This window comes from Myotis davidii, unplaced genomic scaffold (genome assembly GCF_000327345.1).
Source record: "Myotis davidii unplaced genomic scaffold, ASM32734v1 scaffold394, whole genome shotgun sequence".
In the NCBI taxonomy this organism is placed as follows: Eukaryota; Metazoa; Chordata; class Mammalia; order Chiroptera; family Vespertilionidae; genus Myotis; species Myotis davidii.
Window position 1 is genome coordinate 260,257 of NW_006287548.1, and position 26,138 is coordinate 286,394.

The 26,138-nt window shown below is 36.7% G+C and overlaps 1 protein-coding gene across 1 annotated transcript in view; it reads left to right on the forward strand.

The window, feature by feature from the left end:
• Window positions 1-20,752, forward strand: part of LOC102761574 (cytochrome P450 20A1) — a gene marked incomplete at its 5' end in the record, with an annotated part of 27,727 nt that extends 6,975 nt beyond the window's left edge. The window contains 8 exons of the mRNA XM_015561096.1: window positions 2,402-2,480; window positions 5,855-5,970; window positions 7,112-7,166; window positions 10,455-10,575; window positions 15,126-15,237; window positions 16,811-16,875; window positions 20,217-20,306; window positions 20,393-20,752. Coding sequence (XP_015416582.1) covers window positions 2,402-2,480; window positions 5,855-5,970; window positions 7,112-7,166; window positions 10,455-10,575; window positions 15,126-15,237; window positions 16,811-16,875; window positions 20,217-20,306; window positions 20,393-20,540 — 786 coding nt within the window. The remainder of the gene's footprint in view (window positions 1-2,401; window positions 2,481-5,854; window positions 5,971-7,111; window positions 7,167-10,454; window positions 10,576-15,125; window positions 15,238-16,810; window positions 16,876-20,216; window positions 20,307-20,392) is intronic.
• Window positions 20,753-26,138: the final 5,386 nt, after the last annotated feature.

Consider the following 26,138-nt stretch of genomic DNA (forward strand, 5'->3'; position numbering starts at 1 on the left):
GAAAGGTGCCAGGTTCGATTCCCGTCAAGGGCACATGCACAGGTGTGGGCTCAATCCCTAGTGGGGGGCTTGCAGGAAGCAGACGATCAATGATTCTCTCTCATCATTGATGTTTCTATCTCTCTCTCTCCCTCTCCCTTCCTCTCTGAAATCAATAAAAATATATTTTTAAAAAAGAATAATGTTTAAGGTGCTGTAGTATAGAATTTCAATGTTCGGGGTTAAAAACAACAATGTAAGAGAAGATAATTGTTGTCTCTAAAAAATTTAAGAATTACTTTTGAAATTTAAAAATTAGATAACTAGCCAAACCGGTTTGGCTCGGTGAGTGGAGCCTCGGCCTGCGGACTAAAAGGTCCCAGGTTCGATTCTGGTCAAGGGCATGTACCTTGGTTGCGGGCACATCCTCAGTAGGGGGTGTGCAGGAGGCAGCTGGTTGATGCTTGCCTTCCACTGGGCATGTGCCCTGATCAGGAATCAAACCGTGACCTTCTGGTTCATAGGTTGACACTCAGCCACTGAGCCACATCGACTGGGCAGAAATGTATATTTATTAACATTAATAGAAGTTGTCAAAGAAAAGTTTTCAGACTATAAATGTTGGAGGCAGTAGGAAGGGCACCAGGTGTGTTAGACCAGTGGTGTCAGATCAGACCTGGATTTAGCAATCTCAGTACTTAAGTGTAGCTAGGAAAGAATAAGAGCCAAGACTCAAACTATAAGAGAACATTTATTTGGAAAATCACAGAGGTAGAAGTAATTCATAGGAGAAATGGGCTTAGGAAACAAGCTATAGAGCCAAAGGAGGGTCCCTTAGAGCTCAGAAGTGAGGAGGTCAAGGTGATGCACCTGTGGGGAGGAAGAGAGGAGATGAGGGGTCGGGGAAGGGTCAGGTGAGGGGGTGCTCTGGGAGGAGAGTGCACTGGATCCTCTATCTTAAGGGTTTTAAGGGTAGAGATTCAGGGGAGGTCCCAGGGGAAGATTTCAATAGAATATTCAGCAGCTTTCCAGGTGTGTCCTCTCAGGGTCCAGGTTTCCACAGATTGATTGGTCAGTGCCAGGGCAGCGGGTCATTATCCAATGCAGCTTGTCCTGAGGTCAGCCTTGGTGTCACTTGTCTGGTTTTGCTGCCTTTCTGGGCCTGGAGCTGAAATATAGCTGTGGCCTAGATGTTAGCTCTAGGGAGGAAAGGCCAGGGTATCCAAACCCCATGCATGACCAGGGATAAGCTAGTGGAGGAAGGGTCACCCTGAAGGTGAGGTCCCACCCTACATTTGTCCTTTGCTAGGCATTCGAGACTTTTCACCCTGGTGACCTTCTATACCTAGCCCGTCCTCCCTACTCTGGCCGTGTCTGTCTAACTGCCTACCGCAGAAACATGACTTGAAATCCTTCCTCAAATGATCGTCCAGTGTTTGAAACACCAAGGGGTGCATGTCACCGGGAATGATCACCACGTTGTGAATGCAGAGGCGATAACAGCTCCATCATGACCGCTTCGTGGCTGACAGCAGTTGGGAGCCAGCCTCAGCTGTAAGGTGCATGCCGGTTGCACAGATGTTGAGTGTGAAAAATGTCCACCTCACATTCAGTTGCCGACCGTGTTTCTCCAGAAACATTGCCCCAGTTATTTTCTCACCAACATTAGTGTGCTCTTTCCTTGTGCTTTTGACATTTAGAATTATTGGTCCTTTAAATATTTGCCTACTTAATTGTTCAGAAATGGTATTTCATGATTAAAATATATAATTATTCTATTGTTTGTGAGGTTACACATTGTTTGATATTTTTGTTGAATACTTGTGTTGTTTTTTTTGTGGGATGCTTTCTCATGTCTTTTGCCCATATTTCTTTCTTTTTTGTTTTTTATTATTAATCCTTACTGAAGGATATTGTTACCATTGATTTTTAGAGAGCGTGGATGGGAGGGAGAGACAGAGAGTGAGGGAGGAAAAAGGCACGAGAGAGAGAGAGAGAGAGAGAGAGAGAGAGAGAGAGAGAAAGAGAGAGAGAAACATCAATTAGTTGCCTCCCACACACACCGCAACCAGGATTGAACCTGAAACCTGGGTATGTGCCCTGACCCAGAATAGAACCAAACTGGCAAACTTTGGGTACATGGCATAATGCTCAACCAACTTAGCCACACTGGCGAGGGCAGAAAAGGAACTTTGGACTTTTCAGTTATAATTAATTTGAGAGTTTCTTGATGGAAATTATTAAAATATATTTGTCCTATTCTCATTGACTATGGAGTAAATGATTATGTAGCTTATTTAAAAGTGAGAGCTTAATTATAAGTTCTGTTCGTGAGGCCGGAGTCCTTCAATTATTAGCTTAGATTGTTTTATTATTTAGAAAATCTACATATTAGATAGTAGGTATGTTTTCCTATTTTTAGGTTTGGTCTGAGATCGGGAAAGGCTTTCTAGATGGATCACTTGATAAAAGTACAACTCGGAAAAAACAATATGAAGATGGTAAGTTTTGCCACTCTTAATTTCTAGTGAGGACAAAAGGATATGTGCTTTATTTTAATAGGGCTATTTCGGAATAATGAAATTATAAATCATGTTTTTTTTCTTTGTTTTTTTTCCCCCCTACATTTCCCATAATGGAAGTTCTCTCATAAGTGAGAGGAAAAAGCAGTGAATTTGTAAATGAAATTCTAGCATTCACTGCAGAATGAGAATGCTGGAGAGTTGGAATAGCCTACAGGATTAATGGAGAGTGTAAGGGTACAACCCTAGGAAAGCATTTTGATGACACATGTTAAGATTAATAAATGATGGATTAAATTACCTAGAAAGAGAAAAATATTTCTTGAATATTTCTGTCTCTGCTATTTCTGCAAGAAGAAAACCAGAAACAATATAAATACCCAACAACATAAGAACTGTTAAGAAAATCATATCAATATAATTAAATATTTTGTAATATTTGTAAAAAATGTAGCAACATAAAAATTATTGCCATTATAACATATATAATTTTGAAAACAATATTTTCAAAATTGTTTGGCATTGGTTACAACTTTGTAAACTCAGAAAAATAGCAGTTTTAGTTTAAGATGGCTCCCCCAGGTTATTCTCCCCTTTTTTATTTTATTTTACATATTCTGTCAATAATTTAATGATTGGAATGCTTTCATACCTGTATTCTGAGCTGCTTCAGTCTCTTTTTGGAGGTAGGCTGGGGTAAGTTAAAATCCATAGACTGCATTGGAGTAATGGGTGTTTTCCATATATAACAGTATTGCTCCTCAGGGTTCTCTTCCTTTATTCTTTCGACAAATGTTTATTGAGGCGCATATGTGCTGGGCCCTCTTCTCTGTATAGAAGACAACAATCCCTGTCCCCATGGGACTGACCATTTCAGTGATTCCCTTGATGTCCAGACTAAGTCCAGAAAAGCCAATTTAATTGATACATTTTCTGCTATCTAGTTTTTGTAACCATTCTGATTATCTCAATGGATGCATTTAGAGTACTCCCCTTAATAAAAAATGTATTTCACAAACATTGATTCAATTAATATAAGTGAAAATGAATAACTTAAATTTTTTTAGATTCTAAATAAAGTAGATTATATAACAAAGCAAACAAAAATTCCTGTCTTTGTGGCAGCACATTCTAGTGGAACGAGGCAGACAATAATCTAAATAAATAAACGCAATAGTGTGTTAAAAATGCAAAGTGCTACGGAGAAAATTAAGTCAGGAAGGGGGATAGGGAGTGCTAGAGGTGAGGCGGTTACAATTTTAAATAAGGCCATTAGGAAAGGCCTCACCAAGTGAGGTGACCTTTGAGCAAACAGTTGTAAGAGGTGAGGTAACTGTCATGTGGACATCCTAAGTCCAAGGGAAGAATATTCCATGTAGAGGAAAAGTAGTTGCCAAGTCCTTGAGGTGGGACTCCCCATGGTATATTTGAGGTATAACAGGGTGTGTCTGTGATGAAGTGAGTCAGAGAGGAATAGGAGGTGAGGCTAGAATGACCTAGGATAGGGACAGATTTTGTCTGGTTTGTAAATCATTGTGTGAATAGGTTCTTACTATGAGATAGGAAGCCACTGGAAGGTTTTGAGCAGAGTTATGATCTGAATTATGTGGTTTTTTTAAAAATATTTTTTATTGCCAAACCGGTTTGGCTCAGTGGATAGAGCGTCAGCCTGTGGACTGAAGGGTCCCGGGTTCGATTCCGGTCAAGGGCATGTACCTTGGTTGCGGGCACATTCCCAGTGGGAGGTGTACAGGAGGCAGCTGGTCGATGTTTCTCTCTCGTCGATGTTTCTGATTCTCTATCCCTCTTCCTTCCTCTCTGTAAAAAATCAATAAAATAAAAAGCCTAATGAAGAAAGTGATGTTAAAAAAACAAAAACAAAACCAAACAGCTGGAGATACCGAGAGCAGAAGTGGGAAGACTACTTAGGGAGCTATTGCAATGAACCAGGCAAGAGAAATAATGTGGTGTAGACTCAGTGTAAGGCAACAGAAAATGTAGCAAGAAAAAAAATAAGGGAGAATAATTCTGTATTTGGAAGACAGATCCACCAACATGGGCTGACAGATTAGATGTGAGGTATAAGCGAGAAGGAGGATACCCAGATTCTAGGCCTAAGTAATTGGAAATTAAAGCTACTGGGAAATAAGATCGACAGACTAGGAAGATCAGCTTTGAGGGGAAAGATCAAGGGTCAGTTTTGGATATGGTATGTTTAATATGTTTGAGGCAGCCAAAAGGAGATGCTGAGATGGTTATAAGATACATGAGTCTGGAGTTCAGGGGAAAGGTCCTGACTGGAAATAAAAATTTGCGAGTGTTAAGTATATAGACTGTATTTAAAGCCTTGGGGCTGGTGATCACCAATCTAACTGAATGTAAATAGCAACACAGAAGAGTTCCAAAAACTGATATGTGACCTTGGACATTCTACCATGAAAAAATTCTAGAGATGAGAAGGAATCAACAAAGGAGACTGAGAACGGGCAGGGAGGAGAGTGGGAGGAAAGCGTGGAGTCTGGGAGAGTGTGAATTCTGGAAGTCAAATGAAAGTGTTTCCTGCAAGTAAGTGGTCAACACCATCAAATGCTGTGATAGGCCAAGTAAGATGGGAACTGAGAAATGATCTTTGGATAATTCTTTTGATTGTTGGATATCAGCTACTCTATATCTTTTAGGTTTTAGGAGTTTTTTTCTAATATATAGAATTTTATTTATTTCAGAGGGGAAGGGAGAGGGACAGAATGATAGAAACATCAATGATGAGAGAGAGTCATTGATAGGCTGCCTCCTGCACGCCCCTCACTGGGGATCGAGCCTGCATCCTGGGCCTGTGCCCCAACTAAGAATCCAACCATGACCTCCTGGTTCATAGGTCAACATTCAGCCATTTAGGCACACTGGCTGGGCCCTTTTCTTGTTATTTCACATCTGTTTCTGTCCCTAAACTGGGTGATGCCTAATTTGAGAGAAGAATAAAGTTAAGAGGACAGAAATTAGAAGCGAGGTGGATAATATCAGTGGAGAGGTATATGTGTGTGGAGGCCTCTAAGGTGCTGGCATTGTCCTACTTCTTGACCTGGGTGGCGATATTATGGGTGTTTGCTTTATAATTATTCCTTAGATGGTGCATATATAGCTTATGTACTTTTTTGTATACATATAAAAATTAGTGAAGAGAAGGAAAAGAAAGTAGATGAATTTAAACATAAATTAGCTTTTAAAAAATTGTTGGTTACTACTTTACCTTTGGAAATTTTATTCTGTAGTAATAGCATTGTACAGAAATATTTCAAAATTTAATCTTTACAAGTACATATATTCTAATTTTATTTTGTTTTTTTTTCACTAAGCCCTTATGCAACTGGAATCTATTTTGAAGAAAATCATAAAAGAACGAAAAGGAAAGAACATTAGTCAACATATTTTCATTGACTCCTTAGTACAGGGAAACCTTAATGACCAACAGGTAATGTAATTGTTAAACATTTTTCAAATAAAAGATAGTCACACATGTATAGAGTGTGGTTTTTATTCATTTAATCCAGATGGCCTCCAAAGTCCAATGGCTTTCTTTTCTTTTACTGTACATCATCCATAAACAGTATTAGTATTTAGTCTCCTGATATTTAGCTCTTTTAAGCAGTTGTTTATTATTTAATAACTAGAGGCTCAGTGCATGAAATTCATACACTGGTGGGGGGGGGTCCCTCAGCCTGGCCTGTGCCCTCCCATGGGGAGCAGGCCTAAGCCGTTAGTCGGACATCCCCTGAGGGGTCCTTAGTGCTGCTGCGAAGGTGGGAGAGGCTCCTGCCACTGCCACAGCACTCGCCAGCTGTGAGCCAGGCTTCTGGCTGAGCAGTGTTCCCCTCTGGGAACACACTGACCACCAGGGGGCAGCTCCTGCGTTGAGCATCTGCCCCTCGTGGTCAGTGCACATCATAGCGACCAGTCATTGTGCCTTTTGGTCGATTTGCATATTAGCCTTTTATTATATAGGATTGGGAAGCAAATATTGAACCAAAAATCTCTGATCTAAAACAGGAGGGCCTGTATAAGCCTTTATCGACTAAGCTGCTCTGCCTGCATGACCAGATGTGCAGCTTGGCTTGTTCCAGTGTGTGTCTGTTCCCCCCAGCACACCTATGGTGTTGTCAGGCAAAAGACAGGAGGGGAACCGTTATTGCCACACCCTTTTATTCCGCACATGCAAGTCTTCATAGACAGAAGTGGCTTTTTGGTGTGTGTGTGTGAGTGCAGGCATTGAATCAGGCTCCCAGGACAGTGAGTGGCAGGCTTTCCATGTTCCTGAGGCTTCATTGCTGCACCAGGCCACGCCAGAAAGGGAGGACTGAGCCAGTTTATTTGCAAAAATTACCATGAGACAGTAATATAGATAAATGTTTACTGCATGGAAAAAGGCAATATGATATTTAGATTGGTTCTTATATAGATTTTTTAACTGAAATATTAAATAAAGACTTAATTATGAAACATAATATAGACTTTTCCCCTTACCTTGACCCCTATTACAGAATAAATTATTTTAGTAGGGCCTGATACAGGCCACCTTGCATTTCATATTTTCTAAACTTCACTTTGTTTTCTAGATCCTAGAAGACAGTATGATATTTTCTCTGGCAAGTTGCATAATAACTGCAAAATGTAAGTATTCCTTGAATCCTTCTGGAGATAGAGTATAAAATATACGAGGCTAAAGCTATTCTAAATAAAGGAAACACTCTTTATAATTTCCCCCCTTCTTTTTTATTCTTATTTGCAAGACTTGATTCACACAGGTACATTTTTAAAAACCCCAGGTGTTCTATGCCACCTCTCAACAGTGCCATAGAAATTTTGACACAGTTTATGGATTGTGAATTCTAGTTAGTGCTTTAAAAATGAACTGCTATTGACACCTTTCCAACCAAGCAGTGAGCTTTTCAGTTTCCTGCTGGGGCATTTCACTGTGACTCGTTTGGGCTGCTATTATTAAGGTCTACCAGCAGAAGAGATGGGCCACAGGAATCATGATTCAGAAGCACTCTTTTGTCAGATTGAAGGTGCTTTTCTTTCAAAATCTAAAATGGGTGTGATATGTTTTTAAGTTTCCTTACTGAATTTTAGTTGAGCAGAGTACCAATCATTCATACAGTATTTATAAAAATTTGTGTATATCTATAAAATTATAATAACATAAAATGTTAAAGGAAGTATTAAAATATTAGTTTAAAACCCAAAAAATTCATGTTCACTTGAAGGATTCATTTACAACCCTTTCTGTTGAGGGAACTTTTCTTAAAAACAAAGACTACAAATACAAACTCCCCATCAATTATTCTTGCTGTAAAATTTTCAATATTAAGAGATGTCCAGATATTATAAATTAAATGGAATTAAGGTAAGCTTGTGTAAATATGATGTATTGAACCTGTTTTAAAAAAATCCTCACCTGAGGATATATTTTTATTGATTTTTCATTTTTAGAGTGACAGAGAGAGAAAGAGCGAAAGAGAGACAGACAGACAGACAGACAGAGACAGACATGAGGAGCCTCCTGTGTGAGCCCCAACTGGGGATACTGAAACCTAGGTATGTGCCCTGACTGGGAATTGAACCCAAAACCTTTTGGTGTAGGAGACAATGCTCTAACCAACTGAGCCACCCAGCCAGGGCTGTATGGGATCTTTTTAAAAATTACTTAAACTTGTTTTAACATTTTATTGCATTAAAATATATTTTTGCTAAAGTCTGAATCAGTTGTCCTCTAGATATCATAAAAAGTGATAATTTCCAAGGTTGAGTTAATATTTTAATCTGATTTGCTGTTTTTAGGAGAAATTTTCAGAGGATTATTTATTTGCATTGGGCTGGTTATTTTTAAGTCACTTCTGAAGTTTTTGAGAGGCAAGATAGGCAGGAAACCATCAAGTTCCTCCTCTGCTGACTCAGCCTTGAACCAAGATACTTACCTCTGCATTTTCTCCTTTTCTAAAATAAGGATTTAGCTGTAGACGACCTCCAAGGTATCTTCCAACTATAACATTGTATCTTGGTTCAGTAGTATAATTAAAGAATGTTCAGTGGCTTAAAATCACACTTTTAAGCTGTCTCCATTCATACTTTATTTTTAATAGAGCTCTGCAAAAGAACCAATGTTTGAAATTATGAAGCTTGTACAGTGATGTTAATTTTTAAATGATCATTTAGTCAAGCTGGATGTACATGTGCCTACTATATTCAAATTTTTGTGCTAAATCTTTCAGTATTTTACTATGCAAGTTTGTAAAATTGCATACATATACATATTGTACACTATCTGTACTAGTTTTCATGTCACTAGTCTTTTTTTCATCTTAAAATCATTTTTATTTTTCAATTACAGTTGACATACATTATTATGTTAGTTTCAGGTGCACACCCCAGTGATTAGACAGTGCATAAGTTACTAATTTTAGTTTAGCAGCGTACCATTCATTCACACAGTATTTGATAAATCTGGCACCCATCTGATACCATACATAATTATTAGACTATTGTGACTGTATTCCCTGTGCTGTGCTTTACATCCCCATGACTATTCTGTAACAACCAATTTGTTCTTCTTAATTTCTTCACCTTTTTCACCATACCCTCACCCCCTCCCATCTGGCAACTGTCAAAATGTTCTCTGTGTCTGTGAGTCTGTTTTTGTTCTGCTTCTTCATTTATTTTGTGAAACAGAAATTCTGCAGTTCACTCAAAAGCCATAATAAGGAAGCATACGTAGGAAAAAAGTTAAGGACAGGCAGTTACTCATCATGTGCCTTTTTTTGAACTCTAGATGTGAGCAATTATCAAAATAATTGAGGTCCAGGTAGCTATTGATTTTATCAGTAACATTTAGTACGGAAAGTGAATTATGTCTTTTCTAGGCGTGGGAATTGGATAATATGTGAGTTAAAATTTAAATTTGAGACAAATTTATAGCAGCCCTTTCTAGCTCAGGAAATAAATATTAAGTAGAGGTACAAATTAGTAAATGTATTTTGAAAAGTTCTTGATATAGAAAAAGTAGAGCTGAGTCAAACATAATCTAGTGAAAGAAGTACTGTATAATGTGGATGGTTTAATTCTTTGAATAGTTGTAATCCCAGTGGGTTACTAAAGAAAATCTAACTACTTTTTATTTTCTCTGTTTTATGTTCATCATGTAATTTTCTTACCTTTTCATTGCCACAGTGAATATAATCCATAAACCATTTTAACCAAAAGTAAGCCATACGCTAGTGATTTTCCAGTTTTGGTGTTCATGAAAGTCATTGTGGTATTTGTTAGAGGCTTCGATCCTTCCCTAAACCTGCTGAATCAGGATCTGTGGGTGTGAGGGGATTTTTGAGAACCTCTGTCCTAAGCAATAACCAGTCCCAGTTCTTGAGCCAGTCTATCTACTCTTACAAGTGAAAGTTTAGGATATTGACTTGTAGGTAAAGCTCCTGCTACTTTGATTTGTATGAGTCATTTCATTAGGGCTCTTGAGTGAACTGATAAATCAGTATTTTATTTTACAAGGGTGAGTGAACCAGACAATTGACCACAGTGTGGTGATTATGGGGGGCTGGAGGGGGAGGTGGAGGTGGAAGAGGGGATAGAGGGGATAAATGGTGATTGAAAAACTAAAGTAAAATAGTTTACGAAGTGGCTTTAATTGTTTGCCAGTTTAAGAAAGAAATCTTCCAGGTTGCCTTATTTCTTTTGGGGAGTATTCTGTAGATATTTATGTTTTGTTCAGTGAAATACAAATCCTGTGAACAGTCTTGCTTTACTTTTTTGTTTTTGGTAGCATTTATTTATCTTTGTATTAGTGGGGGGAAAGGAAAATACAAAAAAATAAAGTTGTTTTTTTTTTTCTTATTCTGCACCCAAACTGTGAGGTAGCTATTTTCATTGTTATTAATGTAAATCTTCACTTAGTGTGCACCTGGGCAATCTGTTTTTTAACCACCTCTGAAGAAGTACAGAAAAAACTATATGAAGAGATAGACCAAGTTTTTGGGAAGGGTCCTATTACTCCAGAGAAAATGGAGCGGCTCAGGTAAGAACACAATAAAAGGAAGAGGAGATCATTAAAAGGTAAATTTGAGCAGTTTGGCTATCTCATTTAAAGCTAATGGCTAATATCTAGGAAAGCTATCTATCTTTATAGGACTTAAAATATTCACATAAGATTTTAATAAATTAATTTACTTTCTAAAACCATTCGGTAGTTCTGGGAAAGCTTTACATTGGCCTGTATAAAATAGTAGCAGTGATGTCAATCAAGTAAGTGAAACATTCATACCTTGGTGGTGGGAATGGAAGACGGAACAGTCCTGTAGGAAAACTGTGGCAGGACCTTAGAGAGTTAAACAGATGCTTACCATTTGACCCAGCAATTCTTTGCCTAGGCACTCACCAAGAGAAATAAAAATAAATGGCCACACAAACCTGTTTGCAAATGTTCAAAAGCAATATTATTTATAATAGCAAAAAACTGGAAGCAGTCCAAATGTTTGTGAACTGGTGAATAAACAAATTGTATTATATTTGTACTATGGAATATTACCAAGTAATAAAGAGTAACACAGTAATTTAAAAGGAAGTCTAATTTTTCACTGGTCAAACATCTAATAAAGCAGAGAAATTGATTGTTGGAATACTTTAACCACTGTCTTAGGAGTGATGGGAGGGTCAGATAAAATACAAACTAGGGTTACTTTTTCATGTTAATGTTTGACAATTTGAGAAGCAGATTTCATCAGATCAAGAACAGCCTTACAGATATTATATCAGAAGCGTATACCTGGAATAAACTTTTGTCCTTCTGGGGATACAGCACTGAAGTTAAGCCGCCCACTTATCACTAACGGGAAGTCTTAGGCGTTGAGGTGGCCGCACTGTCCTGGGCCGGCCTCTGTACAGACGATTCTCACCCTCTGCACACGTCATTGAACTGCATTTCTTCAGTGGTTTGATCACTCTGAAGAAAAACTTTTTATTTCTACCACATAATTTGACACTAAAAATTATTTAAAGGAATTTAAGAAAACCAAAGCCACTAGGAAAAACCAATGTGTTGTGGTATGTATCATTTTTATGTTGGGGACCGGTTTTATTATTTTTGGAACTATTACAAGACTTCTGTTAAACATGTTGAGTGCTAAGAGGAAACAGACTCTTGGCAGAGATGGAAAACCAGTTACAGAGAAGGTCTCTGCCGGAGCTTCAAGAATCACCAGGGCGGCACAGACGCTTGTCCTCCCTCCTCTAACTCCCAACAGGAGGAGCCGCCTTGAAGAAAAATAGTACAGTTACCCTGTTGTCCTTATTGTTATATTTACAGGAAAAAGACCATGAAATTAGACTTCTCAGTTAAATCTACTTATAATGTGGTAGAACACAACATAGAATTACATTTTTAAAGACAAATCTGATATAAGGAAATTGATATTTTTAAAATAAAAAGTAACGCAGTAGCAATACACACATAATGGAAATCTCATTATGCTAAGTGAAAGAAGTCAAACACAAAGACTGCCTACAGTATGATTTCACTCAGGTGAAATTAGAGAAAAGGCAAAGCTAGGGTCATAGAAAGCAGATCCGTGCTTGTTTGGGGCAAGGAATGTGGATGGGATAAGCTATGAAGGAGCGGAAGTAAAGGTTTTAGGGTGAGGGAAGTGTTCTTGTTCTGTGTTTTGCTTGTAGTTTTGGTTACACAATTGTGTAAACTCATCAAATTATACAACTGAAATAAATGAAAAATATTTTAGATTCCACATATAAGTGAAATCAGAAACTAATAACGTCTGTCAATTATAATTGAAAAATAAAAATTATTTTAAAAAAGATGAATTATTTACATGTAATAATTTAAGAGATTTTTAAAAATAGTGGCTGTGACTGCTTAGGAATGGATTGGAAGTCTGAGTCTGGGTAACAAACAGCCCTATCTCGGAGCATCTTTCAACCCTAGACACGAAGATAGGGAGACAGCCATTGGCAAAAACTCGAAGCCATGGATTTCTCAGCGAGGCTTCTGTTACAGAGTCTTCAAAGTGGTGGGAGTTTTATCTATTACATTGAATGTGGCTATCTTTAATTTTAAGAGTAATACATGCTTGTCTTTTGAAATTTTTATAATTCAGAAGTGTATGAAGTAGAAGTTGTAGAAGGTACATTCTTTATAATGTACCTTTAGGGATAAAAATTATTAACCATTTTACTATTTTTTTCAGATTTTTCTATGCACATATACTTATGTATTTTAAAAAAATTTAAAAACATTAAAAAATATATAACATATAACTCTTCTGTAAATTCCTTTTTTTTCTCTCTAAATATTTTATGGACAGTATTCTTCAATGTAGTAACTCCCAACATAACCCATCAGTGATCAAATTTTATTGATTCTGCTTTCCGAACAACTTCAGTTGGAAGTTTAGTTTTAGTTCTTGTCTGGGACATTTCAACAGCCTTAGGTCTTGCTCCCCTCCAATTCATTCTTGAAATTACTACTGGAGCCTGTAAATCGCCTCAGGTGCTTTAAAAATGCAGATAACCTGGGAATAGTCCAGAGACAACAAGCTCTGTCATTGGTGGTTTTCAACAGCCTCTCAGATTATTGCACTGTGTAGCCAAAGTTGAGAGTCACTGAGCTAGTGATCTTTATATATATGGGGAGTAACATCTGATTAGATGACTCTCCACTTTAAAATCCTTCAGCGACTTCTGGTTGCCGTTAAGATAAAATTTAAACTCGTGAGGCATTTCATGAGCTTCTGAGGCATTTCAATAGCTTAGCTTTGCATTCCTCTTCTACCTTATCTCTTATTACTTGTGCCTCTTCATACTCTTGGATTCAGCTGTACTGAAATTCTTTTGTTTCTTCAAAGGTACAGCACTCTTTCATATCTTCTGGGTTTGGCAGACTGTTTTCTTTGTCTAGATTCTTTCTTTCTCTCTCTCCTAGCTACTTTCTGTTTTTTCCTGAAGGTCTCAGCCCAAGTGTTTACTTTTCTGCATAGTCCTCTCTCCAGTTAGGTGCTCCTGCCATTTGTTCCCCAAATCCCTGAATTTTCTTTATCATAACAGTTACTGCGCTTTTGTAATTGTTCATCCTTGATGTCCCCACTTTTCTCCCTTCCCCTGTCAACTAGACTTTGAGTTCCTTTGGAGGTATCTGTCTTGTTCACTGCTTTAGCTAAGTATCTAACACAGAGCTTCTAATGTAGGACGTACCCAATAAATATTTGTTCAAAGAGGAAAGGATGTTTCCTCTTTTGTTGTTTTTAGATATTATAAACAAAATTAGCATTCCTATGCTTACCTCTTTGCTAATATTTCTAATTGTTTCTATTAATAAATAATGAGATTAGTATTTAAGGATATATGCAATAGTATAGTGCCTCATTAAATTCTTTTTTAATCTGTAAAATTAAAATAATAATGGGATCCTTGAGGTTCTTTTAAGGATCAGAAGAGATACTGCATAGCCCTTGCCAGTTGGCTCCGTGGATAGAGTGTTAACCCAGGGACTGAAGGGTCCTGGATTCGATTCTAGTCAAGGGCATGTACCTGGGTTTCAGGTTCCCCGGCCTTGGTCTGGGTGCATGCAGGAAGCAACCAATTTGTGTGTCTCTCTCACATGGATGTTTCTCTCTGTCTCTACCTCTCCCTTCCACTCTCGCTAAAAATCAATGGAAAAATATCCTTAGGTGAGGATTAACAACAACAACAAAGAGATACTGCATAGAAACTATTTAACAGAATGGTTTCGTGGCAAGATTTCAATACATTTTCTTCTCATTGTGATGCACACTTAATATTCTTATACTGTATGTTGCCAAATTATCCTTCAGAAAGGTTATACCAATTTATATTTCCACCAATTGACTATCAATGTCTTTCCCCCATTATTATTATTATTCCCTAATGTTATTCTTTTTCATCTTGGCAAATTTGCCAAGTAAAAAAAATTCCTCTGATTGGCTGTCTTTCCATTGTTGATGAGATTATCATTTCATGTGTTTTCAGGCCATTTGTATTTATTTTGTTAATTGCTTTTCTGTATACTCTGTTTACATATCTGCTGGGGTGTTTAATTATTTTAATTATGAAGTTTTAAAGAGCTTTGATACATTAAATATATATTTACTGTAAATATTTTTTCTAGTCTTTTAAAATTTTTTTCTAGTTGTCTTAATTTTATGTATGATGATTGTAAATATATAAAACATTCCATAATCAGATTGTGTTTTTCATTATGATTTCTGTCATTGTGTCAATATTTATATAATTTTTTATTAGCAAAGTCCTTTATTAAAATTTTTATTAATTTCTTTATTAAAAATATAGGATTTTTCTACTCAAAAATTATAAAAATATTGCTATGAATTTTCTTTGGTACTTTTAAAGATGTTTTTATTTGTTTAAATCTTTACCCACATGGACTTTATATATTTATATAACTTATCTTCAACCAACAAAGAATCATCATGTGACTATTTCAAGTTATGAAAGTTGTTGAATGACATTTTGAAATATTTCTACATTTCAAACTGTCTCTCTCATAGTAAAGATCTCAAAAAAAATTTTTTTAAACAGATATTGTCGACAAGTGCTTTGTGAGACTGTTCGGACTGCCAAACTGACCCCCGTTTCTGCCCGGCTTCAAGATATTGAAGGAAAGATCGACAAATTCATTATTCCTAGAGAGGTAGGAAACATTTAGTATACTTAACTCATTCAGTTATTCTTTTCAACTCTTTTAGTGTGTATTTTAAATTTTATTGTTTAAAGTGTCCAATAAATGCTATCTATTATAAAATCAAAGGCACAGTCATTTAAAATGACAAAATAATATATGCCTGTTCTAAAGTTCAAACTATATAAAAGAAAAACTCTCTTGCCCATTGGTACTACTGTTAATAGTTTAATGTGTATTTTTTTCTTTATTTTATTTTTTTCCATCACCATTTCCCTCCCTATGCCCTCCTCCACTTCCACCCACCACCACACCCCTGCAGTCACCACACTACTATACATGTCCATGAGTTCTTCCTCTTTAGTGTATATTTTTATAGATCTTTTTCTGTGTGTGTATATTATTCTGTGTATGTATATACACATAGATATGTGTATATGTCTTAAAAACTGAATTTATATGGGAAAGGTTACTCTTTACATATTGTTCTTTAATTTTCTTTTATTGAGTGTATCATGACTACTGGTACAGCTGGCACTTGATACAGATCCAACTCATTACTATTATTTTTAAAATATATTTTTATTGATTTCAGAGAGGAAGGGAGAGGGAGAAAGAGATAGAAACATCAATGATGAGAGAAAGTCATTGATTGGCTGCCTCCTGTACGCCCCAACTGGGGATCAAACCCATAACCCGAGCATGTGCCCTTGACTGGAATCACACCCGGGGCCCTTCAGTCCGCAGGCCAACTCGCTATCCAAACCGGCTAGGGCCAACTCATTTTTAATGGCTGCAGAGTAATCCATTACCACGATTTATTTAAGCAGTTCTCAGAGATGGAAATTAGATCTATTTTTTTATTATTTCAAATTATATACTTGGACAGATATTGGATAGAACTGTAGAAATGGAGTTTTTTGGGTCAAAGTGCATATGTATGTTGAATTTAAATTGTTATCTAAAAGACAGTTTATATTGTTAGCAATAATGTATGAAAAAGCTTTTTGTCTCCATATCATCAGCACCTATAGATTTATAAATCATATATATTTTGTTAATTTTATATGAAAAACTGTCTTATGATTTTAATTTGTTTTTCCCTAATTTTTGGAGAGATTGAACAGCTTTTCACATATAAACAGTTTGTATTTCTTGTCTTGTGAATTATCTGTGTGTAACTCACTGTTCTTTCTAGTGAGCTTATATATCTTTTTGTATATTATACATGCTTTTTGTATATTATACATTTTGTATATTATACATGTCTTTTTGTATATTATACAAGTATTTTTTCTTTCTATTTGATATGGTTTGGTATTTTTTTTGTTTTGACAGAATGCAGTTTTTAAAATTTTTATATAGTTAAACCTGTTATTACTTTATGGCTTTTGTGACAGGCTTAGGAATGCCTTCCCCACTGTAAGATTACCAAAGTCATGCCTGTGTTTTCTTCTGTTGTTTCATATTTTTATTGTGTATTCATTGTCTACATTAAAAGAGCAATTAGGATGAGTTGGCTTTCTGGGAGTCTTCTGCTTTGTTAGGCCTTGACTAACTAGAAGACATTTATGTTTGTTTGCAGACCCTTGTTCTTTATGCCCTTGGTGTGGTACTTCAAGATCCCAGTACTTGGCCATCACCATACAAGTATGAAATATCTGTCACTGTCATTGTGATGATTGATTTTTATGTGTTTTTATGTGTTGCATTACTTTTCTAATTTTTGAGGAGAAAACAGTATGTGACAATGATACATTTATATCTTCCCTTTGTATCTTCTGCTCACTCACTACTTCTCCTTTCATGAATCTGCTGTCTGCTATTCTATGCGTCTCTCCTGTTACCTCTTCTATCCTAAGATCTGTTTAACTACCTGACCTCTACATCTATCTTTCAATTTCAGTGAAATTTTGGAATTCTTTTTTTTTTTTTTTTGGTTAAGTTGTCTCAACTATTAAGTTCTTTAGTCAAATTCAGAAAATAGGTTTTGTGTGTATAAGTGTTGTATGTGAGAATGGTGAGGAAGGGAAAAGCTGAAGAACAGCTGCTTTTGTTTGCCTCTTAAATAGGCATCTAATAAAATCCTAAGGAAATGGCTAGGATTTACTGTCCTAGAAGAAGGTTATATATCGAGTTGATTGAGAGTAAAACAACTGTGTGAAAATCAGGAGGCAGGGTTGGTGGCATGGTTGAAGTACTAGGAAACCTTCTTTTGGAGGATAAGGATAGAACATATTAAGTGTTTCTACCATTTTGGCTTTTAATATTATAATGATATTAAAGAAAATCTTACCTAATAATAGACAAACATGTGAATTGACCATACCTTCACTACGCTAACCAGCCAATCAGGAGAGTATGCAAATTAACTTAACAAAAATGGCGGTTAATTTGTATACATAGGCTCCAAGCGTTGGAGCAAAAGCCTCACGGCTGTGGGGGCCCACAGAGCAGCAAAAGCCTCATGGCCACAGGGCCAGCTCTGGCTGGAGCCCAGCCAGAGCAAAGGCCTGGGTGCCGGGTGCTGGAGGAAAACCGGTGCCAGAAGCCAGGGGAAAAGAAGGCCTATTGCATGAATCTCTTCGTGCAATAGGCCTCTAGTCTATTAATAAATGAAATAGGAATCCTTTGAAATATGCTATAAGTAAAAATTAAGTAAATTTTTATATTCCAAGTGGCTTTTATAGCAAAAGTAAAGATGTACATTGCTAGATCAGAAAATCTAGGTTGCAAATTAAAAAACAGAGAAAGAAATTGAGGATGTGGAGAAAAGGGAACACTCGTGCACCACTGGTGGGAATGCAGACTGGTGCAGCCACTATGGAAAACAGTGTGGAGTTTCCTCAAAAAGTTAAAAATGGAACTTCCATTTGGCCCAGTGATCCCACTTCTAGGAATATATCCCAAGAAACCAGAAACACCAATAGTATCAAACAAACTGTCAAACCTCAGAGGGAAGGCAGGGGAGGTAAGAGATCAACCAAAGGATTTGTATACATGCATAACCAATGGACCCAGACACTAGAGGGGTGAGAGCATGTTCTGGGGGTGGGAGCTGGGGGAAGGTGAAGGGGGGTGGGGGAAGGAGACATATGTAGTACTCTTTGTAATACTTTAAGCAATAAAACAAAATTTAAAAAAAGAAATATATGCTAAATGTGGAAATCATTTTTAGGAATCAAATGTAATTAAATTTAGGAAATGTTAGTATTACTGTTGTATGCTAAGGAAAAGCTTTCTGAAGTTTGATTCCTCCTTACCCATCCCTTTTGGAAAATCCAGAGGTACATTCTTTTTAAAAATATATTTTTATTGATTTCCGAGTGGAAGGAAGAGAGAGAGAAGAGAAACATCAACGATGCGAGCGAATCATTGATCGGTTGCCTTCTGCACTCCCACACTGGGGAGCTACCCCAAAACTCAGGCATATGCCCTGACCAGGAATTGAACCTTGATCTCCTGATTTATAGGTCAACGCTCAACCACTGAGCCATGCTGGCTGGGCCATTCATGGATATTTAACCAATCATGCACCCCAGGAATGAATCCCACTTGATCATGGTGTGTGATCTTTTCAATGAATTGCTCAATTCGGTTTGCTAATACTTTGTTGAGGATTTTAGCATCTCTGTTCATTAGAGATACTGGTCTATAATTTTCTTTCTTTGTAGTGTCTTTATCAGTTTTTGGAATTAGGATAATGCTGGCCTCACAAAATGAGCTTTGGAGTATTTTCTCTTCTTGAATTTTTTGGTTAGCTGTTAGTTTTTTAAATGTTTATGGACCATACAATTCACATCCGGTCCAAGACTTATCTGTTGGGAGTTTTTAGATTACTGCTTCTGTTTCTTTTGTTGTAATTGATCTGTTCAGGTTTTGTTTCTTCTTGAGTCATTCTTGAAATAGTGTATGTTTCTAAAAATTTATCTATTTTTTTCAGTTACCCAATATATTGGCATATAGTTGTTCATAATATTGTTTTATAATCCTTTGTATTTCTATGGTGTCAGTTGTTACTTCTCTCCTTCAATACTAATTTTATTTATTAAGGTCCTCTCTCTTTTTCCTTTTTGAGTCTAGTTAAGTGTTTATCAATTTTGTTGATCTTTTCAAAGAAACATTTCTTTTTAAGACAAAATTTTATGATCTATTTGTTTTGTTTTAATATACCCATTTTCCCTGCAATTTTTTCCAGAGTGAAATTGTGTACAATAAAAAAACCTTAGCCTCCTTATTTCCTTCAGTTATTAGTAAGTCTGAGTGTAACATAATTGATGAATATAAGTTTTTAAGTCTGATGTCTCCAATTTTAAGCAATAAATTTAATTGAAAAGGCAATGTAGAATACCTTACATATTGATCAGATGGTCTCATGTAACAGATATGTTGAAGACGCTTAAATGTAAATATTTACTATGTGGTTTTGTATGATTTATCTTTATATCTCATACAATGATGTAAACTTGTGTCAAAGTCTTATTCATTATTGGTTCCAGAGAAAAGTATTTTGCATCTATTATTTTAGTCGGAATGGGGAACCTTTTTTCTGCCAAGGGCCATTTGGATATTTATAACATCATGCACAGCCATACAAAATTATCAACTTAAAAATTAGCCTGCTATATTTGGTCAGACATTTAATTAACACCTCTAATGTTTGGCAGGGCCAGACCAAATGATTTCTCAGGTTTTATACAGCTGTAAGCCAGATGTTCTCCATCCCTGGTATAGAATAATAAAATAAGCAGAAAGAGACAAAAGATATATGTTGAATAATTTGGGAACATAGTAATAAGTGGAATTTAAATATAATGTGACAGCAGTTTTTATTTTCAGTAGTTTTTAAAACATTATTTATCTGTGCTCTTACAGTGGAAATATGTAAAAGGCCATGGCTTTCTATTGTAATTAGCCCCCAAACTTCTTTTTTTAAAAATTAAATATACTGGGATGACTTTTTAAAAATTAAATACCAATCTTCTTTTTAGGTTTGATCCAGACCGGTTTAATGATGAATCAGTAATGAATACTTTCTCCTTGCTTGGATTCTCAGGCTCACAGGACTGCCCAGAGTTAAGGTGAGATGATAAAGTGAAAGGAAAGATGTCAGATATAATTAAAGTGTAATTGTTAATAGTAACCAGTCAACTTTCTTCCTGACTAGGTTTGCGTATATGGTGACCACAGTACTTCTGAGTGTGTTGGTGAGGAGACTGCGCCTGCTGCCTGTGGAGGGTCAAGTTATTGAAACTAAGTATGAACTGGTAACATCCTCCAAGGAAGAAGCTTGGATCACTGTCTCAAAGAGATAGTAAAGATTTTACATTACACTTTGGTGAGGAAAACGCCCACTTAGAAAATTTTATTGAATTCTTTTACAAACCAAGTAACATTGTGGAAAATAATACAGTTCTTTTTTTATGCATTTTGTAATTTCCCTTCTAAGTGACAAACTAAAATTGAGGCTTGTTTGTCCTTCTGTTTTGCTGGAATTCTTTTTTTTAAATATTTTTTTATTTATTTTAAAGAGGAAAGGAGAAGGAGAGAGAGATAGAAACATCATTGATGAGAGAGAATCACTGATTGGCTGCCTCCTGCATGATCGGGGATCGAGCAGGCAACCTGGGTATGTGCCTTGACCGGGAATCGAACTGTGACCTTCTGGTTCATAGGTCGACGCTCAACCACTGAGGCACCATGGCCGGGCTGGAATTTTTATTAGCACTAAATTACTCTACTAATTCTCAATTGTGGAAAAAACAGAATTTCTAAATTTATTTATTATGTCATATACTTAACATAATGAATTTATTATTTAGAAATGAGAGAGCACTAACCAAAATCCAAACCAAATTAAGAAGAAAACAAAGATGGGTGAAAATAATTGCAAAATATAGGATAGAAAGGGATAATAACTATATTACTCATAAAGAGCTTAAACAGACTGGTAAGAAAACATACAATTGATAAATGGATAAAGAACATGAATAGCAGTTTTATAGGAAAAAATAGCTAGTAAATTTTTAGAAAAATGGTCAATCTCACTAAGCAAAGAAATATTGGAGCTTTTTCAAAAACAAATTAAGTATCTTTTAACATTAACACTTTAGTACTGATAAGTTTTATATTTAATACTTTTTATTGATAGCATTGTATTTAATCCACTTCTTTTGTTTATGCTGTTCTTAAAGATTTTTTTAAAACGCATTTTTCCTTCAGTCAACTGAAGGAAATGTGCCAAGTACAGATAGCGAGAAAGGAAGAAAAATGGAAAGTGTTGCAGGTGAGCTTATTTTTGACACCCCTGAATTTCATTTGTAAATTTAGTTCCAAGAATGTACCCTAGTTATTATTATTTTATGCTGTGTTTATGGTTAAATAGCTAACATTTTAGACCTAGTTATGAGTGATGAACGTAGAATTTAATTAGATGCAGGCTTTATTTCTGACAAAACATTTAACTTCTAGACTAATTTAAATTTTAAAACTCTAAGTCAAGTTTAAGTATTCATAGCTCCTAGCACCATGTTTCTAAAAAAAATAGTTAAATTTATTCCCACCCCACCTGTCATTTTCTATGGTTTTGTGTAGGTAGCACATCTTCCTTTGTTTTCCAAGTGCCTTAATTGGTTGGAAATTAGCAGTAAAAGGTAAGAGTGGGCAATAGATATGTAAACCAAGTGTCAGTAAAAGTAGATGAGATAAATGTAATTTTTTTTAATCCTCACTTGAGGATATTTTCCCATTGATTTTTAGAGAGCGTGGTAGAGAGAGGGGAAAGACAGAGAGAAATATCGATGTGAGAGAAACACATCAAATGGTTTCCTCCTGCACATGCCCTTGACCAGAATCAAACCCTGGGGTCCGCTCGCAGGCCAACACTCTATCTACTGAGCCAAATCATTTAGGGCAGTGGTCGGCAAATTCATTAGTCAACAGAGCCAAATATTAACAGTACAACAATTAAAATTTCTTTTGAGAGCCAAATTTTTTAAACTTAAACTATATAGGTAGGTACATTGTTATTAACTTAATTAGGGTACTCCTAAGGCTTAGGAAGAGCCACACTCAAAGAGCCGCATGTGGCTCGTGAGCTGCAGTTTGCCAACCACGGAGTTAGGGCGATAAGTGGAAATTTAAAGTTAGTGAGACCTGATTAGCAATGATCAAGGCAAAAACAGAGTAGCTGAACTAGAGTCAGGGAGTAGGCATATACCCAATAAATGAGGACCTATATAATTACTAATAATGTTTGAAATCAAGGAAAATAGAGGCTAGAAGAATCAGCTAAATAAGCACATGTTATTCATAGTTACATGACTAACTTAAAACATTAAAAAATCATCTTCAAGAGGATTAAAACAATAAAAATAATGTTAATCATGTATAAAATAAGTTGTCCATTAACTGTTGTTCTTATTTTGCCCTTTATCAAATGACTGAAACTTTAGTAGCCACAGTGTCACTGATGGCTCATAGCATAACTCTTGCAGGCCTCTTAAGTTTTGTAGCTTTTTGTTTTTTTAAAACTATTTGTTCACTGGTTGTGATCTGCATTCTCTTTTTTTTTGCATTCTTTTTGAAAGTTCAGAAGTGTATTTTTATGGAACGAGAGAGCTCTTCTACACTTTGTGCTCATAACATTCAATATAACATTAGTTCTGTGCATGTGTTTGGGGAAAAATGGAAAACTCACATGATGTTTATTTGGCCCACAAATGTGCAAGTTTCTTTTATTTTTATTTTTTAAATAAATAGATTCTATTTTATTTATAGACCCAATGTCAAAATTTATTTTTCTTTATCTTAAAAAAGTTTATATTTTAAAAACAAAATGTTCTGTTTGTTTTTTTTAAATATATTTTTATTGATTTTTAGAGAGGAATATATAGAGAGAAAAATATCAATTCTAGAGAAACCTCAATTGGCTGCCTCCTTCATGCCCCTCCCTGGGAATCGAGCCTGAAACCTGGGCATGTGCCCTGACCAAAAATTGAAACAGTGACCTCTGGGGGGGGGGAGGGCAGGGGGTTAAGAGATCAACCAAAGGACTTGTATGCATGCATATAAGCATAAACCATGGACATAGACAGTAGGGGGTTGAGGGCATGTGCTGGGGATGGGAATGGGTGGGGAGAGGTCAATGGGAGACATAGGAAACATGTAATACTTTAAACAATAAAGATTTAAATTAAAAAAAAAGAAAAAGGCAAATCACACATAACAAAAAAAAAAGAAAAAAAACAGTGACCTCTTGGTGCATGGGACCACATTTAACCAACTGAGCCACACTGGCCTGATAGAATGTTCTGTTTTGTTTTTTTTATTATGAAAACTAGAGGCCCAGTGCATGAAATTTATGCATGGGTAGGATTCTTAGGCCTGGCTGGCGATCAGGGTCAATCTGTGAGGTGACTGGCAGGGCGATCAGGGAGTGGTCCCCTCTGGCACCCTCCTTGGCTTGTCTGGTGCCGCCCGCTCTCCGGCCCTGCCGCCACCGCTGGTCACCTCCCTCTGTGGGGTGACTAGGGGGCCCCCGCTGGCTGGCCTGGGACCTGTGGGCTGTGGGCAGCTCCTGCGTGGAGCGTATGCCCCCTGGTGGTCAGTGTGTGTCATAGTAACCGGTCGTTCTGTTGTTCGGTCAATTTGCGTATTAGGCTTTTATTATATAGGACTAGAGGCCCAATGCACAAGATTTGTGCAAGAGTAGGCCTTCCTTTCCCTGGCTGCCGGCATCAGCTTCCCTCTGGGACCTGGGCTTTGCTCCGGCCGCCAGCAGGCACCCAGGACCCGGGCTACGAGCTGTAAGTTGCAAGCTAAAATTCGGGTTACAAGCCAGCTTCAGATACCCCACCGCTAGTTGGCGCAGTGAACGTCACAGTGAATGCCACAACATCAGCCCAGCATCACGTGTCTCACTCATTCACTTTAAGTTACGAGCTCCGTCACGGAATGAATTAAACTCGTAAGTCAAGGCCTCACTGTACTTGAAGTTAGCCAGTGTTTATGAGATAGATCCTTCTACTCTCTTTTGTATCCACATATTTCTACAGACATATCTACTGTTCTCTTCATTTAGTATATTGTGAGCACTAGCATTTCCAACAATTGGAATATTAGTATTCTTTTTTTTTCCAGGTTTTTAAAAAAATATTTTATTGATTTTTTTTTTACAGATACGAAGGGAGAGGGATAGAGAATTAGAAACATCAATGAGAGAAACATCGATGCCTCCTGCACACCCGCTACTGGGGATGAGCCCACAACCAAGGTACATGCCCTTGACCAGAATCAAACCTGGGACCTTTCAACCCACAGGCCGATGCTCTATCTACTGAGCCAAACCGGCTAAGGCGGAATATTAGTATTCTTTTCACACAGAGTGTAAGCACAGATTTTTGGCACACTTACTTTTCTCCTCAGATATTCTTTTTATTCTTTTCAACTTTAAAAATATTCTTTCTTCTCCATCCATTCTAACAAAACAGTTATATATTTGTACATCTAAGTTGCTAAAGTCATAGAACAATGTAAAATGAACAGTTGTTGGCTCCAGCTGGTTGCTCAGTGGTTAGAGTGTCAGTCCACAGACCAAAGGGTCAAAGGTTCCATTCCTGATCAAGGGCATGTACCTCGGTCGCAGGTCCCCCAGCCCTGGTAGGAGTGCAGGTGGGAAGCAACCAATCAATGTGTCTTTCTTGCAATGATGTTCCTCGCTCACTCTCCCACCCTTCTACTCTCTCTATAAATCAATGGAAAAAATATGCTCAGGTGAGGATTTAAAAAAAATGAAATTACTCTGTCGTAAGGAAAAGTTCAAATGAGAAGGCATTTCATCTTTTAAGAGGAAATCATAAGCATCTTTGTTACTGTTTTTGGGCTCGGGCAAACAGGTTAAGATTCTTCTGAAGACACCTTTATTTTTTCCCCCCAAATTCATAAAAAGCACTGTTAACCTATAACATTTTTTTAACATGTGATTATGTTGACAGATTGAAAACTGCTTAAAAACACAATTCTATTATGTGCAAAACTGAGGACATGACCAGTAGCAGCATCAAGGAGTAGTTTAGTAGTTGTGAGAAGATAGCTGTGAGAAAAGGACACTATTTTTTTTAAGGGCAAGTTTTTATAATGCCAACAGATTGATACCAGTGACCTGATTTTTCATTCTTCTTAGCTAGTCCTCTACCTGTTTCCTAAGTTTCTAATCAGTGAATGATTAAGGTAGAAGGGGAGGAGTTGGGAGAGAGGATATGACAGCAAAGCAATTACTGTTACTACAGAAGTCAGAGGAAATCAACACAGCCAAAAGGCTTCTTACAATGTTGCTTTGAAAGGTTGGGAGTGACCTGCAGTGATTAAAAGGAGTGAGACTGAAACTTGGATTAATAGTTAAACTGAAAGTAGAACAGGGGACTGGAAGGCATTTGTTACAAACCAAATACTTTATATACCTATCTCATTTAGTCCTTGGGGCATAACATTCCGTTCAGTGACAAACTAAAATAGTTTTTCATTCTTGCTAGAAGAAATATTATAAAGGAAGACTGGGGGAATCTAGCTAAAAAATGAAGTAAGAGATCTAAACTTCAACTTATCTTCATATCTTCAGTGGGGTTTATTGGTGTATTTGTTATTATTTAAAAGGGAATCAAGGAGTGGTTTTAAATGATGTACTGTTCATAGTAACTAAAGAAAATGTTTACACCCTGGCAGGGTAGCTCGTGGGTTAGAGCATCATCCCAAAGCCAGTACTGTGGGTTGAACACTAGTCAGGGCACAGACAAGAAGCAACCAATGACTGCATGAATAAGTGGAACAACAAATCTCTCTCTCTCTCTCTCTCTCCCCCCTCCCTTCTCTTGCTCTATAATCAATAAATTAATTTTAAAATTTTTTTAGAAGAA